Source organism: Taudactylus pleione, unplaced genomic scaffold, assembly GCF_031769625.1.
Source record: "Taudactylus pleione unplaced genomic scaffold, aTauple2 ptg000019l, whole genome shotgun sequence".
In the NCBI taxonomy this organism is placed as follows: domain Eukaryota; kingdom Metazoa; phylum Chordata; class Amphibia; order Anura; family Myobatrachidae; genus Taudactylus; species Taudactylus pleione.
Window position 1 is genome coordinate 10865583 of NW_028284421.1, and position 18847 is coordinate 10884429.

At 41.4% G+C, this 18847-nt stretch overlaps 1 protein-coding gene across 1 annotated transcript in view; it reads right to left on the bottom strand.

Moving 5' to 3' along the window:
- Positions 1 to 381: 381 nt before the first annotated feature.
- The window catches only part of MAPDA (N6-Methyl-AMP deaminase), a 38037-nt gene continuing 19571 nt past the window's right edge, over positions 382 to 18847 (bottom strand). The window contains exons 7-10 of the mRNA XM_088445419.1: positions 13106 to 13186; positions 8620 to 8746; positions 2985 to 3085; positions 382 to 794 (exon numbers count right to left, since the gene is read on the bottom strand). Coding sequence (XP_088301545.1) covers positions 594 to 794; positions 2985 to 3085; positions 8620 to 8746; positions 13106 to 13186 — 510 coding nt within the window. The 3' untranslated portion in view covers positions 382 to 593. The remainder of the gene's footprint in view (positions 795 to 2984; positions 3086 to 8619; positions 8747 to 13105; positions 13187 to 18847) is intronic.

An 18847-nucleotide genomic window follows, 5' to 3' on the forward strand; every position in this document is an offset into this window, starting at 1 on the left:
TCCCGTTCGTCATTTACTGCATCGTGCGTCGTGCTGGTTTTCCATCCAATTTATCGTTCTCGTGTCCAAATCGTTCACAAATCGTTTGCAAATCGTTCAGACTGAAAGATAAAATTTTAAGGGAAAATCGTTTAATATATTGGACAGAGGGCAGATCGTCTAGTGGATGTGTGCCTTAAGAGTTTAAATTGTGAGGGTTTTTTTGAGTCTATAAACATGTGTTTGCCTGTTCTCGAAATCTATTACATTGGCCGAGTTTAAAAAGTGTCAGAGCTTACAGCTAAACTCTCACATTCTCTAAACTCTCACCCTATTACATTTGGCCCATAGACTGTAAACTCCACCACTGTTCGCATGCCAAAAAGAGACATAGACAAAACGTACATTAAAAGAATACTTAGATTTTTTTTCCATTTAAGTAATATTATAAAACAAAACTATATTCTTTTAGCTGTATACAATGAGAATAAAATCTGTTTTGTGCATTTTAAATACTACAGATATATGTCAATAAATGGAAGCAGTCTCTGCCTTGCAGCCCCTGAGGTTGTAAACCAGTCAGTAACATTACGTCTTCCAGTTAGAACTGGTGGTCACTGTACATGTCTAAATACATCTGGCTTCAGCTGCGTCCACTTCTCCTTCAAGTTGTATTTGGTATTTTCAGGAGCAAAGATGTAATCGATGGCCTTGCTAGAAAGATCCCATATTTGAGGTTGAGTAAGGTTAAATGTCTTAGCAGCAATTTCATACTCCAGAGAAAGATCAGTAGCAAAGACGCCTTTATCATCAGTCTACAAAAAAAACAGGAAAAAATGTTGCTAAAAGCTAACAAACCTGTGTACAGAAGAAATGTGCAAATCAAAAGAGTCTTAGGGCTCTATTTACTACAATCCGCATTTGTAATGCAGATTGTAGTGTGATATTATCGACTGAATTTGCATTGCGAATTCAGGCAATATCACAGGGATTTACTACAAATCCCTTGCAGGGACAGAGCTTGCAACCCCCCCCCCCCCTCCCTTAATTACACTTATTACCTGCAGTTATCGGGCCTCCGGTGATGTCCTCTGTCGCTCTGGTCAGCTGACATCCCATACTGCACTGGGACCCGGTCAGGTGACGACCGGGCCCCAGTGCAGCATGGGAGACAAGCTGACCGGAGGGAGGACATCACCGGAGCCCCGAACTCCGGTCCCTGGACTCAGGTAAGTTTGGTTTTTTTACTTTTTTTTTTTTAAAGTGAATCAGCGTGTGGTCTGTTTAGACCACACAGCTGATCACTGGGGCCGGCTCCGGGCTCTGCTCTGCACGTTAGAGTGGAGCAGGAGTCCGGTAACTGGGGGAGACCCTGGATAACGCCACCTCCAGGTGGCGTTATTATCACAGGGCTTTCCCCGGTATTTTTTCACATTTTACTTTTAGTAACTTTGGTCAGATCACATTTCCCATTACAATTATGGGAAATGTGATCTGCTTACTAAAAATAAGCGATACTTAGGGGTTGGAGTAGAATTTTACGAATTCTACTCCAATTGCCCTTTAGTAACTGTAGCTGATACTAAAATAATGTGAAAAACACACTTTTTCACATTATTTTTGTAAAAATAATGTTAAGAAATAGAGCCCTTAATGTGAAAGGTTGCCAAATAAAGTGCTGAAGGAAAGTAATGATATGAATAATTATAATAGAAAGCCAGCTCACTATGATAATAGCATGCTGGCCAGCAGTCTGTCTCTCCCCCATTAGTGCTTCTGACTAACGTTAACCACTAACATGGGAATGGGTGGACAGCAGTGGCAAGCATGCTGGATGGCTGATTTGCATAATAGATGGGTTGATTTGCATGCTAAGCAGTATGTTTAGCATGCTAATAGCCTCAGTGAGCTTTTATTGGGGAAATGCAGGTTATACAAAACCTGTACTTAAAAAAAGAAGAGATGACCTGTCTTTAAAAAAAAAAAAATGTAAAAAAGGATTTTATTTATTAGGAAACAGAATTTCTTTGTGATATATGAAGAAATTCAACAATTTTCTTATCAACATCACTATTCAAGGGTTGTCGCAGATACATAGACCGGAAATGTGTTTTGAGTGGGAGATGGGAAAAATGCAATTAACTACATAAGAAGATTCAATTAGCGTCCAGGTTCCGTCGGAACATTCTGTGCAAATATAAAGCAGGTTATTAAGAAGGAAAGCCTCACCCGTTTGCTTACATCCTAGAGATGCAAGTAAAAATGTGCAAGGTTTTCCTACAGTAACATTATAACCTGCCAAGCAATGTTAATGGTTCATTTATAGGCTACATTCTCATAAATATTAGTTAATAGAACAATGGTTGCCTCCACTATGTATAGACAACAGGTATACTTTAATAAAAAGTAAACCATATTTTCTAGGCTACATCAGTAAGTTATGCACATTGGCCAACAATGTGATGTGATATTTCCTTCACTAAACATATAATTCAATATATAGATTAATGTATAGGACCCATTGATTTTTTTTTTTAATAAAGAGGAAAGTAACTGAAAGTAATGTGTGAGCTACAGTTTAGTACATGATCAAATACATACCTGTATTAGGATCTGAACTTGAACAAACATAACATTATGGGATCAATTCAACTAGCCATGTAGGGAGCAAGTTGCAGTAGAAATGGTGTGGAAATTTTGCCAACAGCGCAGCCAACTCACCCCCCCTAGTGACATAATCTTGCTGATTTTTGCATGTAGCCCTATATAGCTGCAAACAAAAATCAGCGGGTCCGGAGGTACAGTAATTGCTGTATACAACCGCACTTGTGCCACGAGCTGACTCACCACTAACTGAATCGGCCCTTATTTGTCTCTTCATGATATACCTTTTATATCCCAATTAGTTAACCTATAACTTAATCAGTACACTCACTACTCATTGTTACCCATAAATATTTAGTTTGGATTCCTTAGAAGATGGTAGAGCAGTATCAGATGCTTACACATAGCACAGATGGATGACCAAGGTTGTACCAGAATCCAAAATGATGCTTGTCAAATGAGGGGACAGTCTGTCCTTTGACATTTGAAGTCAAGCAGAGCTCTAAATAGAGTAGAGATCACATAAATCATTATTGAACATACAGTACAACGTATTTAAAAACATCTGTAATCTGCATTGTTAGTCTCCTCATTAATTTACACTTATGTAGTAACAAGGACTTGACTTTTATCACTGCTAAGAGCTCCAAATAAAATTATATACAATTAGTCACTGTTGTGTGTGACAGACCTATTTGCATGCAACATTTCAGTCATTCGTTAAGACCCCAGGATAAAAGAAGGACAAATCAACCTTCATCATAACCATGTATATAGAGTATAAACAATGTAAAGCGCTGAGCCATAGAATTACATCAGGCCAACCGAAGTATGGCTGATTTGTAGACCATGGTCCAGTATAAGATGCACTAATTGGCACACTACAAGGATGCACTCATTAGCTGCCCCCCATAAATGACCTGCATCTCTACATTATCTTACTTTGTGGCCTGTTCATTTGTTCATCTGGAGGTTTGCCCCTTGACAACAATGAGCTAGTATCCCGATTACCAGCGCTGAAACAAGGTAAAGCAAAAAAAATTAACTTAGCTTACAGAGGGCAGATTTTTCGGTGTCTGCCACAGATTCTTTACAGTTGTCCCCAACTCTTAGCAGAATGGACACCAGACAGCTCGAAAAGGCAGCGGTCTGCCTGCCCCAATAACTCCTCTTTAGATTAAATAGTTTATAACAGGAGAAAAAAAAAGAATTCCGGTCATGTCCAACGACAGCAAGAATAACTCAGGAGGCTGAATTAATGTCACCTGGAATCAGTCCATCTCTTCATCTACTGCAAAGTACCTGTTAGAGATGTCTGCTCAGGTGAAAAAAAACATCTCTTTCCCAGGCATTGCCCATAGCTGGAATGGTCCGTACCACACCACCTTCTCCTGCCCATGACCGTCTGACAACAGACTGGCAATCCTCATAGGTCCGATCCCTTAATTGGTCCAGCAAGTAGCGTTCGCTGCCACTCTCACATCACTATAATGTAGTTATCTCTATTCTCTAGGAGAAGTAAATACTGTGAACTGTAAATGGCCAGAGAGGCATTAGCAGGTAGAATGCCACCTAAAAAATGGTATTCCTCATAAAAGGGCATTAAGCCAGTGCACAGAGGTTTATCAATTTGCCTAATTAGCATTTAGTACTGCTCTCATTTAAGAGGATGAGATGTCTCTACATAATCATACCGGTATACCGGACATGCCTGCCCTGTTTGCTCCGGACATTGATTTGGCCTCTTTGTTCACTGGTTGGGAATAATGCCCCCAGTGACCAGATTGATAGATTACTTATTTTAATTTAATCGGATGCAGCGGACATATTTTATTTGTGCTGGACAAGGCTGAGAAAGACGGAGAGAGTCTAGCAGCTCCTTAGATTCCTTAATAGCAACCAAGTTTGCTCTCCTAAAAGCTGTAAGTAGAGCCACTTTGATGATCTGCTAGAATGCTGTTTTCATATCTATCTTGAAATGCATAGACCTGGCTTGCTAGAGCAGGTCTAAGTTACCTAGCTCCCGAGCCTGTAGAGTTCCTAAATCTGACCGATACTGATCTTTTTGGACCAGATTTTACTGACAAAGTCGAAATATGTTGAAAGGCCCGCAAGTCTTTCTCTGACCTCAGAGGCAACCAGCCCCCGAAAAAGCCCTTTCCTCAGGATGGTCAAGCTGCAATAGTCGGTGGTTCGTCCTGAGACCACAGATGTGCAGAAGAGAGGAGGTTTCTTCAGGACATGGTTCCCCCGGGAACCCCTGCAGGAGAGACATATGATAAAATAAGTTCAATGAAGGCACCTTTCCAGCTTGGCCTTCCAACCCCAATAGAATCCTGGATGCAAATTACCACAGACATGTGCAAGATAGAAAACGGTTTGACATTCTCACTACTCCATTTACCACACCAGTTTCCCCTGTTCATAAGTTGCAGCCCTCTACTGTACATGGTATTATCCCTTGCACTGTGCCAGGGCAAAACAGAATTGCCAGATTCTACCAAGGAAGATTGAACCAATCACCTCTTTGCAGTAAGGAAGCAGGAAGGCCCATACAGGCCTGTCCTAAATATCAAATCTGCATATAAAAGAAAAAAAGAGAAAACTCAGAATGGAGGGTCTGGCAGAGGTCCCTTTCCTTCTCACCCAACACAATTATTGCCTCAAGATAGACCTCAAAGAGGCTTTTTACTCGATTCAGGTCTTTCAGAATCACAGGATTCTTCTGAGAATCTTCTTAAAAGACATCCTTTTTCAATGGACAGTTATGGTTTGTGGCCTTTCCAATGACCATTACACATTTACTCAGTGTATGAAAGCAATAGTAGCCCACCTTCGACAGAAGGGAATCCACTGTTTACTATACTATACCATTTACTGATTACTATATCTATATGATGTATTAGTGGTTTACTCAACATTACTCTCTAATCAAGAGCTGATAATATCTTTAGGCCCAGGTTTCCTACAATTTTCCCTTCTATACAGGCAATCTCAGACCCTATTGGGGTCGTTCATCCAAAGTGGTTATTCAAACAGAATCCAGTACGTCAGGAGAAAATGAATTGGACTTCACACCCATTGGCATTCTATCCATCTTAATTTCTTCAGATGCTTCTCTGACAGGATGGAGGGCATTCACACAAGACAGAGCAGTAAGAAGAGTATGAACCACCCAGGAATCCAGATGCATACCAGTCTCTTAGTTCTGGGGACAGCCCTCCTATCTATTGATCCCAGTCTGGGCTATTTCATCTGTCCGGACAACAAGACAGCAGTCTCATACCTGAACATAATGGGAGGCACCTGATCTCTCCGTCAAGAAGATATAGAAATTTGGAATTTGGCAGTCCAAAGATCAATTCTCCTGTTGGTGCATAAATCCCAGGAGAGCTAAATGAGCTTGCCGATTCCTTATCGCAGACAGATTGACCTTGAAAGCAGAAGTCTTACTCTATTGTCAAGACCTTCAACCTCCTCGGACTGAATCTTTTACAATCCCGTCCAGCACCCAAGTCCCAAACTTCGTGTCTAGGATTTAACCTAAGGAGCACAGACAGGTCTCCATCTATGCCTTTCCTCCTCCAGCCAAGTTGTTGACAGTACTTCACAAGGTCAGAATATACAAAAACCCTATATGGACCTCCAGAATCTGGTTTCTTTTGATCAGCCAATTACACAAGTGACCCAAATTCCATAAAGCTTGTCCTGGAACTGCTTTGAAGGCACTAAAGACCTAATCCAAACATTGCCAAGTTGTTGACTACCCCTAACCTATCAGCATCTTCCAACACTTTAATGCCTAGTTGAGATCAAGGACAGGGTCTAGATACTGTGCTGTAATCTAAACAAATGTAGTATCTGAAGGGATACATACACGGATTCTAGTACATATTCTAATTCTCTTAATTTGGCATTAGATTTCCTAACAGTTAAATTCAAGGCAGGTTTGGCAGACTTACGGAGGATAAGCTTTACCTTTGAATACTTAAGGGAGCTTCTGTATCCAGACCTTGTTGCCCATGTTACTCTAGCATCTGGGGCATTGTTCCTTTTTTGTGTTAATTGGCTACCATGTTTTCCAACTCTTGCCATCTTGTTATCAAGAAAGCTGGCTTCCTTTTTAGCCTTAGCTGCTAGAGACGCCAAGCTCAGTCTTACAGACATATCAAACCCTTGGATGACCCAAACACCAGTTGGTTTCCATATCATCCTCAGATGGTAAACAAATATCTGTTCCCTTGATAACCCCTAGTGGAGTTTATATCCTGATCTTTGCACCATTGAATGACTGTCTTCCTACCTCTATTTCATAACATTGCTTATAGGAGAGATTTCTCATTTCTTTACAACCTGCTGTAAACCTTTCCATTCTGCCAGACCTTCTTCAATCAGGGCCTGGATAGTTACAGCCAGGAGAGATTCCAGTATAGATATTTCCCTTTTTTAAGGTTCACTTACTATGCTGCTGCTACTACTGCAGCTGCAAAAGTGTTACTGTTACAATACATAAGGCAGGATGCCCGTTGGCCTTCCAGACATACCTTTGTCAACCACTATTGGAGACCTATCGTGCTTCAAAAGATTGATTTTCTTTGAGCAACTACCCAGTATGTGGTAGTTTGCCCACCAGCTGTTGCTAGGTGATAAGCCTCCCGACGAACAAATTGTAGTTTGCAGGAATGACCTGCAAACTTTTTTTTCATAGGGAATAGCATTGCCATCTTGCCACAGCACCCACCTTGTACATTTTTGCTAGGTCTGTTGTTTGCATTGTTTTAGAACTGCTTGCACTAATGTCTGGTTTTCTTATAGGTGCTCTAAAGAATCATAAGAAACCATAACTCATAGTCCTTCAAGTCATTTTGCCACTACGTTGGTGAGTTGATATTGTCCTTCTCTGTTCATAGTTTCCTGAACCACCTTGATTGCTAGAGATTGATATCTTCGCTTTCCTCAGTTCTTGTCAGTACTACATTTGGATGAAATTGTTGTAGTTATAATTAAACATTTGTCATGTTAAATTTGACAGTGCTTTTTCTTCATGTTTTACTGCACAGTGCTTTCCTTTACAACTTTTGTGCTATGATTGGATCGTCATCAGTAGGCTTCCGATGGAAGGACTCAATCTATCACATACTCAGCCCTGCCAACCTATATAGGAACAAGCCAAGTCAAGTTTTTCCACTTTATCTTGTTTCTGCGGTAATCAGGATGCTGGCTCATCACCAACCAGCAGTTGCTAGGTGACAATACTGTCCCCTAGAACAAAGAAAGTTTGTAGGTCCTAGATTCCTGCAAACTATGTTTTTTTAATTTAAATAATTAAAATACAACATAATCGGTAAACTACTCATTTATAAGTTTGTTCGGTGCATAAAGGGCTACTCATGTTTGGGTGTCACATAAAAATATTGAAAAAAAAAGTTGTTAATTTGCAGTGGTACTGGATTGTCCTGGGAAACTGTGGAAACATAAAATTCCCAATTGAATTGCCCTAGCAAACAACTACTCAGTTCACTTACCACTATCTTTAAATATTTCCTTTTAAATATAACATAGGGGTATATTTACTAAAGTGCAGGTTTTTAAAAGTGGAGATGTTGCCTATAGCAACCAATCAAATTGTAGCTATCATCCTCTATAAGATGCTAGATAAATGTTAAGTAGAATCTGATTGGTTGCTATGGGCAACATCTCCACTTCTAACAACCTGCACTTTAATAAATATACCCCTTAGTGTCTACTCTCTACCTGAATGCTTTCAACCTGTCTAACTCATTGTTACCAGAACTAGCCTCCAATATCCAATACTTCATGGAACCATCCAGGGATTCACTGCTTCAATAGAACTATTAAAAGACCTCTGAATTACAGAGCTTTTACATTAAGCTTGGTCCATGGTCTATTTTACGTATAATGTTTTCACAAGAAATGCATTTCACTCACAATGCCCATGTCAGCATGTGAAACAAAACAAGTATATATTGGATATAGTTAAAGGTATGTCCTATATACAGATAATAGATTCCATACCTATAGGTAGATTTTTTTGTTTCACTTCCTCCACAATGTCTGGAGAATTACACAGAAAGGTTCCATGCCCAATTCTGTCAGGCGGAATTCCAAGCAGAAGTCTAGTCTCCTCTTCCTGACTCGGCACCTGTAAAAAGTAGGTGTAATAGGTAGTTGACCACAAATCAGCAGAAGACCACGTCACTCTCCCTTCCAAGTCATGCTAACGGTACCACAATCCAAGGACACACTATACAGCCGTTATACTCTCTGATTTTAAAACAGCTTTCTTCTCTAAACCTCAACAAATCTGAGCAACCATTCTCACATCTGAATACAGTATCACCTGCAATAGCTGTGGGACATAGGATCACTGAGTAATTTTTGCCCAAACACTTGACCGCATAATGATCTGAACCACGATGATCAGATGATCATCAAGCGCTCATTTTGAGGGATAAATGTGCTGTGATATTTCCACCAATTGGCCAATATCGCTTCATGTATAGCCACCTTTACAGTCATTTTACTGTTCCAAACTAAAATCATTTATTTTACAATACAAATAAACACCTGGGGGTAAATTTACTAAAGTAAGAGTTTTTAGAAGTGAGTTTTAGAAGAGATGTTGCCCATAGTAACCAATCGGATTCTAGCTATTATCTTCTAGAACAGGCATGTCAAACTGAAAATACCAACTGGGCCGAATATTCAAAGTCTATGAGTGTGGGGGCTGCAAAAAAAAAAAAAAAGTCTTATATGCAATTTGAAAGGTTTATTATAAAAAAAAAACCAATGCAGTGCCCCTTATGCAATGCCCCTCTGTATTAGAGCCCCTTTTGCAATGCCCCCTGAATTTGCGCCCATTATGAAATGTCCCTTATGCAGTGCCCCAGTAATGCCCCTTATGCAGAGCCCTTTATGCAGCGCCAAATTACTGTCTTGCCCGGGTGACAAAAACCCTGGGTTCGGCCCTGGATTAAGCGTCCGCAACCACTCCTGCAACACACCCATAACACGCCTATAAGATGGAACATCTCCCTATCTCTAAATAGCCACCTCCCAGACACTGCCCAGGAACGCCTAATACAGTCCCAATACATCCAGGAGTCCGTGCAGCTTAATCCAGTGACTAGAGATTAATACACATGCGTAGCCGAAAACGCTGTCAACTTGCGTAAACATCGGCATTGCATCCAACTCAGAATCAGGCCCTATATGTGCAACAGTAGTGTAAGATGAGTATTCGGTAGTAGTAACATTTATCTTATTAGGGGCCTCATTTACTAACGAGTTTTATCACCAAAACGAGTGATAAATTTCACTTTGTATGATAAATGGTGCTCCAGCCAATCAGCTCCCAACTGTCATGTTTCTAACAGTTGACAGTTGGGAGCTGATTGGCTGGAGCACCATTTATCATACAAAGTGAAATTTATCACTCGTTTTGGTGCTAAAACTCATTAGTAAATGGGGGCCATATATACTGCCTTGCAAAAGTATTCACCCCCCATTGGCTTTTTACCTTTTTTGTTAAATTACAACCTGTAATTTATTTATTTTTTTTAATCTGAATTTTATGTGATGGATCTGCACAAAATAGTCTAATTTGGTGAAGTGAAATGAGAAAAATATATATAAAAATGATCTTTATAAATAAAATTCTGAAAATTGGCATGTGTATATATAATCACCCCCTTTGCTATGAAGTCCCTCAAAAGTTCTGGTGCAACCAATTACCCTCAGAAGTTACATAATTAGTGAAATGAAGTCCACCTGTGTGAAATCTAAGTGTCACATGATCTGTCAGTATAAACACACCTTTTCTGAAAGGCCCCAGAGGCTGCAACACCACTAAGAAAGTGGCATCACACCATGAAGACCAAGGAGCTCTCCAAACAAGTCAGGGACAAAGTTGTTGAGAAGTACAATTCTGGGTTGGGTTATAAAAAAATATCCAAATCTTTGATGATCCCCCGGAGCACCATCAAATCCATCATCATCAAATGGAAACAACATGGTACCACAACAAACCTTCCAAGAAAGGGCCCCCCACCAAAACTCACAGACCGGGCAAGGAGGGCATTAATCAGAGAGGCAGCACAGAGACCAAAGGTAACCCTGAAGGAGCTGCAGAGTTCCACAGCAGAGACTGGTGTATCTGTGCATGTGACCACAATAAGCAGTACTCTCCCTAGAGCTGGGCTTTATGGAAGAGTGGCCAGTAAAAAGCCATTACTTAGTGATAAAAATAAGAAGACCCAATTTGAGTTTGCCAAAATGCATGTGGGCGACTCTCCAAATGTATGGAGGAAGGTGCTCTGGTCAGATGAGACTAAAATTTTACTTTTCAGCCACCAAGGAAAATGCTATGTCTGGCACAAACCCAACACATCCCAACACCCCAAAAACACCAACTCCACAGTGAAACATGGTGGTGGAAGCATCATGCTGTGGGGATGTTTTTCAGCAGCAGGGACAAACTGATTCGAGTTGAGGAAAAGATGGATGGTGTTAAATACAGGGATATTCTTGAGCAAAACCTGTTTCAGCCTGCCTGTGATTAGAGACTGGGACGGAGGTTCACCTTTCAGCAGGACAATGACCCGAAGCATACTGCTAAAGCAACACTCGAGTAGTTTAAGGGGAAACATTTAAATGTGTTGGAATGGCCTAGTCAAAGCCCAGATCTCATTCCAATTGAGAATCTGTGGTCAGACTTGAAGATTGCTGTTCACAAGCGGAAACCATGCAACATGAAGGAGCTGGAGCAGTTTTGCCTTGAGGAATGGGCAAGAATCGGAGGGGCAAGATGTGGCAAGCTCATATAGACTTATCCAAAGCGACTTGCAGCTGTAATTGCTGCAAAAGGTGGCTCGACAAAGTACTGACTTTAGGGGGGTGAATAGTATGTATGCTGAAGTTTTCTGTTATGTTGTCCTAAATGTTGTTTGATTCACAATATAAAAAAACACAACTTCACAGTTGTAGGCATGTTCTGTGCATGACATGATGCACACCTTCAAACAATTCATCTTAATTCCAGGTTGTGAGGCAACAAAACATGAAAAATGCAAAGGGGGTGAATACTTTTGCAAGGCACTGTATATCTCTTCTGAAAATATCATATTGATATGTGAGCAAATTAGGCATGTCCTCTGATTATCTATATTAGGGGCGAATCCTCCCGCCCAACCCTTCTAGGATTTCTAAGGAGCCCTCGACACCTCAGCCGGACTCCATAGGTAATAAATAGTTTGTGCGGCAGCACAGCCCAACAACACCACAGCTGGGTTGTGTCTGACCCTTTCTATAGCTTTATTAGTCACACATTATCTTATAACATTTCTGTAACAGGTTTCGAATATTAGATTGGAGTTTAACGTTTTTAGACAAATTACATGACTGCTTGTCGGCACGTCCGTGTACCAGTTGTCAATTGCCCCAGCTGCCTAATGCTGCTAAATATTAGCTTTTGAGGCTGATTTAGAGTTAAGGGGCACATCCACTAGCAGACCAAAAAACGACTGCACGATTACGACATTGTAATCGTGCAGTCGTTTCACAGTCTGTGCTGTGCTTACACTGAACACTCAGTCGTTCAGTGTAGGCACATCAATCATCCCCTACCATGCTCAACCTGACATTATCGTCAGGTTGTACAGCATGTTCGGCCAATGATTGATGTCGGAAACGACCAGCGGCAGCAAGCATCGCTGGTCGTTTCCGACATTAATGTGCCCGATTCATGTGCGATTGAACGAAAATATTGTTATTGTTCAATCGCACATAGAAATCTGCAAGTGGATGTGCACCTTTACAGTATGTGCAAATTTTGCAGACAATCATCAAACCAGGGTGCACTGTAAGGGATACAAATGCAAAGTATTTTTCATGCAGAGCAAATACTGCATGCCCTTGTATGCTGCACACATATATGGTACTCTGCATTTCAGAGTCGGCTTAGGAACTGCTTACATCTGTAAATCAAGTTGTGCATGTTACATTCCCTGGCTTAAACAACCCTTCTTCTTCTCCCGGAGCACAAACTGAATTTTCCAGGTGTCGATACCAGATTTTGTTCCTGACTCTAAATCAGCACCTTAGTGAGTGGGTGGGGCAAATATGGAGCATTTAGAGCATTTGCAAGTGGCACCAATAGCACCCGACTGCTGTACTCACAAATATATACAACTGAGTGGGAAGGGTTAGTGTGGCACAAATCCATCGTGTCCTTCTTACTATGACAGGCACATTTTGTTCCAAAGAAGTCTTATTCCATCTATAAGTGTTACAACTTTCAAATAGGTGAATTATTTATACACAAATTTATCCTATTAGAGTTTGCAGCCAGACAGGGAACAAGTACATTTTCTAGGAAACCTGGTGCCTAAAATGTACATATTTACACCAGGTTAAATACTAATACTTAATTCTAATACTCACTTTACTTATCCAGTAGCTAAATACAAGTCAGAAATACATCACCGGTGTAGTTACTCCGTACCTCTGACAAATGAAGAGCCAGTTTCAGGCCAGACCTTTTGGCCTCACTGAGAGAATCCATAAAGTCCTTTCCATGTCCCACCTTGAATCATTAAAGACATGAGATCATCATCTTATTACAGCTATCATATAAAAATGAATGCAATTACAAAAGGTATATAACAATTGGCCAGTTCCAGGTTCCAAGCTCCGTTCCTTCTAGTGACTTGTTCCTAGTGTTTTCCAGGGTGTGTGTACTCGTCTCCTGAGTATAATCTGTTAGAGTCATCTCCTGTGCTTACTCCGCGGCTGAATCCTTAGCGTGTGTACTTAGTACCATCTCGTGATACCAATCTCCAGTGTCAGTGTTGCATCTGATGCCACAGTGTGTGTACTTAGGGCCTGATTCAGCTTGGATCGCACGGCTGCGTTTGCACGCAGCCAGTTGATGTTTGTGCTCTGCACATGCATCACAGTGCGTGTTCGCGAACCAGCTGCTGCGATCGTGAGCACGCAGTCCAACCACATAGTGATTGACATGAAGTGACCGTTTGAGGGTGGAGAGAGGGGGCTGGTCGCCTGTGCGTTTGAACACCGTTACAGGGTGTGCATAATTAAGCCCCTGCAACTGTATATGCTGGCAGAGGTCTAGATGGCGACAGGAAGTTTAGCAGTTTGTGAGGTAGCGTCAGGTAAACCACATCTGTGCGAATGGTTCCGATGTTACTCAATGTTTTTGTTGACTTGCGGATGGGAAGTGGGCGGCTTTATACAGTGATGGGTGTCTTGGTATAGTGCTGCTATTGCCGTGCAATTGCATTCATTAGCATATTTTCAAAGCTACCGGGTGCGTGCCAACACAGCCGTGCGATCCAAGCTGAATCAGGCCCTTAGTACATCATCTAAGTACCAGTTCAGAATACCAGTCCCCTGTGCCAGTTCTACGTCTGAAGCCACAGTGTGCGTACTTAGTACATCTTCCAAGTACCATCTACTAATATCATTCTCCAGTGCCAGCTCTGCGTCTGAGGTCATCGAGTGTGTACTCAGGACATTATCCAAGTACTATCTCCTAGTGCTAATCTCCCGTGCCAGCATTGCGACTGGAACCACTAAGTGTGTACTCAATACACCACTTCAGTACAAACCTCCAATATCTTTCTCCTGTGCTTTCCCTGTGATAGTGTTCTTCCAGTTTCCCACTTGTGCCGGATACCTGACCAAAGAGCCGCGACCTGCTTACTGGGTGCAGCTTAAACCCAAATCCCGCTTGGAGGGGTCACTGGTGAACACCTCCCAGTAAGTTAGACTCTGCGCCCTTGGTCAGGTCTCGCCAACATCTGGTACTGGTGGATGAGGAAGTCACTAATCCAGGCCCTTCGCCTCCTGTTCCCTCCTCAACCTGGGTCCACGTCTTCTAATCCAGTGGCAGAGAATCACCTTAGCCAGATCGTGACATCAACATTCTCACTGTCAATATGTTACATTTTGCCAATATTGTGTGTATTGACATTCTGAACGTAGATATGTTATACATCAACCCTTTTGTTATCATATGTAAGAAGGAGCCCAAATTAAAATCTGAAAGTAGCTGTTGTTCCAATTCAAAATGGGCTGATACATTTTGGAAGAATAACCAATCCTTAATATAGCGTCAAATAGTCGACTGATTATAAAGAAAAATATGAGGCTAATTTCCGACTTCTGCTTTTTGCAAAATTGTAAATCTAATTTTTGCTTCATTGCCATTCCAAATGAAACAAAGAAAAACCTAATTGATAGCTTGTTTGCTTTTATGTGACAAAAGAAGGGGCAGAAATTTTTACGGGTATAAGACTTTCGGAAAGGATGCCAATTTTATCAGACTCACTTGCTCCCCAAAAAGGAAAGCTCTATGGCCCTCATTCAGAGCCACTCGCTATTTGATTTGCGGTCGTTCGTTCTAAAACAAGGGGTGGCTATTCAAATGAACCGTTCGCTGTTTGCGGTCTGTTCATGCCTCTATGTCTGAACGAGCGAGCAAAACATACGCTCTTTTACTTCTTAAAAACGCCCCCTGGCCGCTCGCACCATACGTCATGTCCGCTATTTATTAGATTAATCGAGTACATCGAACAGGATATGAACTGCTCGCTATTCATGTGGTTGTTTTTTTCAACCGCTATTTTGCGAGCAGTTCTGAGTTAAAAAAAAAACAAATGACGTGGTCATTGACGCTGCTATATTAATTATGCACACCCATAAAACACCCGTTTTGACCTTTAAGCACGCCTGCGTTCTGATCTCCACTCCCCGTTTTCAAGCACCTTCCCCTGTTACCACCCACATACGCCTCATTCTGTCACTCAAAATAGCAGGCACTCGCTATATTGCGTACAAACGATTTTCGGCCGCACTGACTGGTTCGCGCATGCGTACTAAAAACCGTACGCATGCGCAGATGTGCGAACATCGCTCGGAACGAGCGTACTGCCGCTAGCGAGTGGCTCTGAATGAGGGCCTATATTTTGCCAATGTTTGAGCTCAGCCGATATCTTATTGATTATTTTAGTTACAGGTTGAGTCTCCCATATCCAAATATTCAGGAAAACTGATTTTTTTTTGATAGTGAAACCTTTGCTTTTTGATGGTTCAATGTACACAAACGTTGTTTAATGCACAAAATTATAAAAATATTAAAGTATTAAATTACCTTGAGGCTGTGTGTACAAAGTGTATATGAAACATAAATGAATTTCATGTATGTAGACAAACTTTGTTTGAGCCACAAAAATTATTGAAAATATTATATAAAATTACCTGTAGGCTGTGTGTATAAGGTGTATATAACACATAAATGCATTCTGTGTTTATATTTGGTTCCCATTCCCAAGATATCTCATTATGGCATGCAAATATTCCAATATCCAAAATACCCTGGTCCCAAGCATTTTGGATATGGGAGACTGTAGTCAGTTTGTACAACATATGAATGTTTTTGGGGAGTTGGATAACAAGACAAGGAAAACTTGTAGGGGCCCAGCACAAAGTCAGAGATCTAGCCTATACAGACAGGTTAGAGGAGACAATGCTAATGCTGCAGATTTTTTTGATGTTTACAGTGAATCACAATATTCAGAAAAAAATTTAAATTTTATCCATAACTACAGTTGAGTGGTCTTTAGGGTTAGAAATAAAAAGGAGATTATTAGCGAAGACCAGGGCTATTGTTCAGCAGGAACTCAATTTCTGAACCTCTCATCAACTATGAGGCAATGTTTTGGGCCAAAATGTATTTTCCATAATATAAGTTGTATTTTAAAGTTCCTTTTGAGTGCCCTCTTCTCTAAATACTATATATATATATATATATATATATATATATATATATATATGATTGTTTTTCTATAGCCCCAGCCCCACCCACAGTTCCTGAACCTATTTTTCCCATAAAATAGCCCTGGCGAAGACTAATAGTTTCATAGCAACACTCCCAATAGGAATGTCTTGAAATTCAGCAAGCGACTCCAGCGGACTAAGAGCTAGGTTTACTTAAAAAGGGAATAATGGGCAGCCTTGTCTACTGAATATAGACATCCAAACGAATCATTTATAATGGGACAGGGAGCAGGATCACTATAAAATAATTGTATTAAATGAGCAAATGGTATCCAAAGTCTCTTTCTATAAAAAAATATGTTGTAAATGTGTTCAGTAGATTTTGTTGACTGCCCTTTCGGCATCAAGGTTCAGCAATATATTTTTTACAAGAATTAGAATTATTAGCTGCAATGGCAGATCTAATCCCTAATGCTGGATATGCACTTCTCAATATATATAGTTTATTCGATCTATATATAGCTACTGCATCAGCGAATGTGTACACCCGATATGTCTGTATGATGATGTTGCTCACAGACATATCAGGTTAGCCCTGTAGCACAGCCGATGCCTCTGGCCTTGTGTAGGGGTGACCCATCTCCCATACACTTTCTGCAGGGACCGCAGACACTGACATCTCAACTGGGTGGGAAAATGTAACTGCTGCTTATTTAAATGTTGCTTACCAGTATAGCCTACTCTGACAGCAGGTCGGTCTGCTGACCGATCAGTTGTCAAAGTGTGTGCCCAGTATAAGACTGAATGCCGTCCAATAGTAAAACAAAGCTGATGGTGGGTCAAGAGGGAAGGCATCAAGGACTGAAGAAGGGAGGACAGAAGTTTGGAGCCCTGGCTTAAAAGAGTAATTTAATGATATGAAACAACTAATTTACAGTCCTTGTTGGGTTTAGGGATCAAAATTGTATAAACCTCATTAAATGCAAGGTAGGAAACATCTGCCTTGAACAATTTTTGATAGAAATTAGTAAGGGTGGGAGCAAAGTCATCTATCAAAAGCCTGTAGTATTCTCCCACTGATACCATCAGGGCCCAGTGATTTATTTTAAAGATTTTATTCCTAGCCAAACTTTCTCTTCCTCAATATCAGCATCAAGGAGATCTCACTTCTCAACTTCGGAAGCCTGGCCTCAGAGAATAGTTAATAGAAGCAATACATCATCAGGGATCTAAAAAACATATTTTTGGTAAAAAAAAAAAACAACCTTCCTTTGAGCGCCCTGCAAAAGTAAGGCCACAAGGAACGGTTTATGAGTTGTATAAATAGACTTATTTGACTCCATAGGATCATTTAGATAAGTACAAAAGTCATCTTAGAGCCTACTATGTAAAACATGCAACCAGGGGTTAAAGTGGGCTGGAACGGGGCGGAACTGCGTTCCGTCATTTCTATTTTGAGACAGAACCAGTTCAGCCTCCTCCAGCCCACCTAACACCAGCCTGTCAGCCCGGCGCCGCATGGAGATGCCAGGCATCCGCTAAGATTTTGTTACCAGCGGGCGCCCAGCTCCTTCCCCAAAGCGGCAGCCGAAGGCTGGAGTTCACTCCTGAGCTCCAGCCTCCGGCTCCCTCCTCCCCCCACGGGTACTACGGGAGAGACATCTTGACGTCTCTCCCATAGTTTCGATGAGCGGGCGGCCAGACAGATGGCAGCGGACGAAGGAGCAGGGCTTCAGGTAAGTATTGTGGGGTTTTTTGTGTGTAAGGAGCACTACTAATGTGGGCACTACCACTGGCATCACTACTACTGGGGCATTACTACTACTAAGGGCACTACTACTAGGGGCATTACACTTGGGGCATCACTACTAGGGGCATTACCACTGGAGTCACTACTACTGGGGGCACTGCAAAAGGGACACTACTCCTGGGGGCACTACTCCTGGGGGCTCTGCATAAGGGGCACTACCACTGTGGGCATAAGGGGCCATACTGCTGTGGGCATTATGTGTAATGGGCACTACTGCTGTGGGCATTGTATAAGGGGCACTACTACTGTGCGCACTATGTGTATTAAGGGCACTGCTACTGTGGGCATTGTGTAAAAGGGGCACTACTGTGTGTCATAACATGAATAAGGGATACTACTATGTGGTGTAATGTGAATCAGGGGTGTAATGTGAATTCGATTGTGCTAATGCGTGAGTGCCGAGCATCTTTTCGTGCAACTTTTCCCTAAAAATGCATCAAAGTGAAGCGGCTATGACACTGTAACATAGCATTTTGCATGCAGATACAGCCGCAGTCGCACATAGAATATTAGGCATGCCGCATATCATTTTACTCCGCCTCCCATTAGAATCACTTTTCAAATAAGATGCATTTTTTAGGGAAAATGTTGCACGAAAAGACGGTCGGGGGTACTGATTCGCGCAATGGTAAGGCA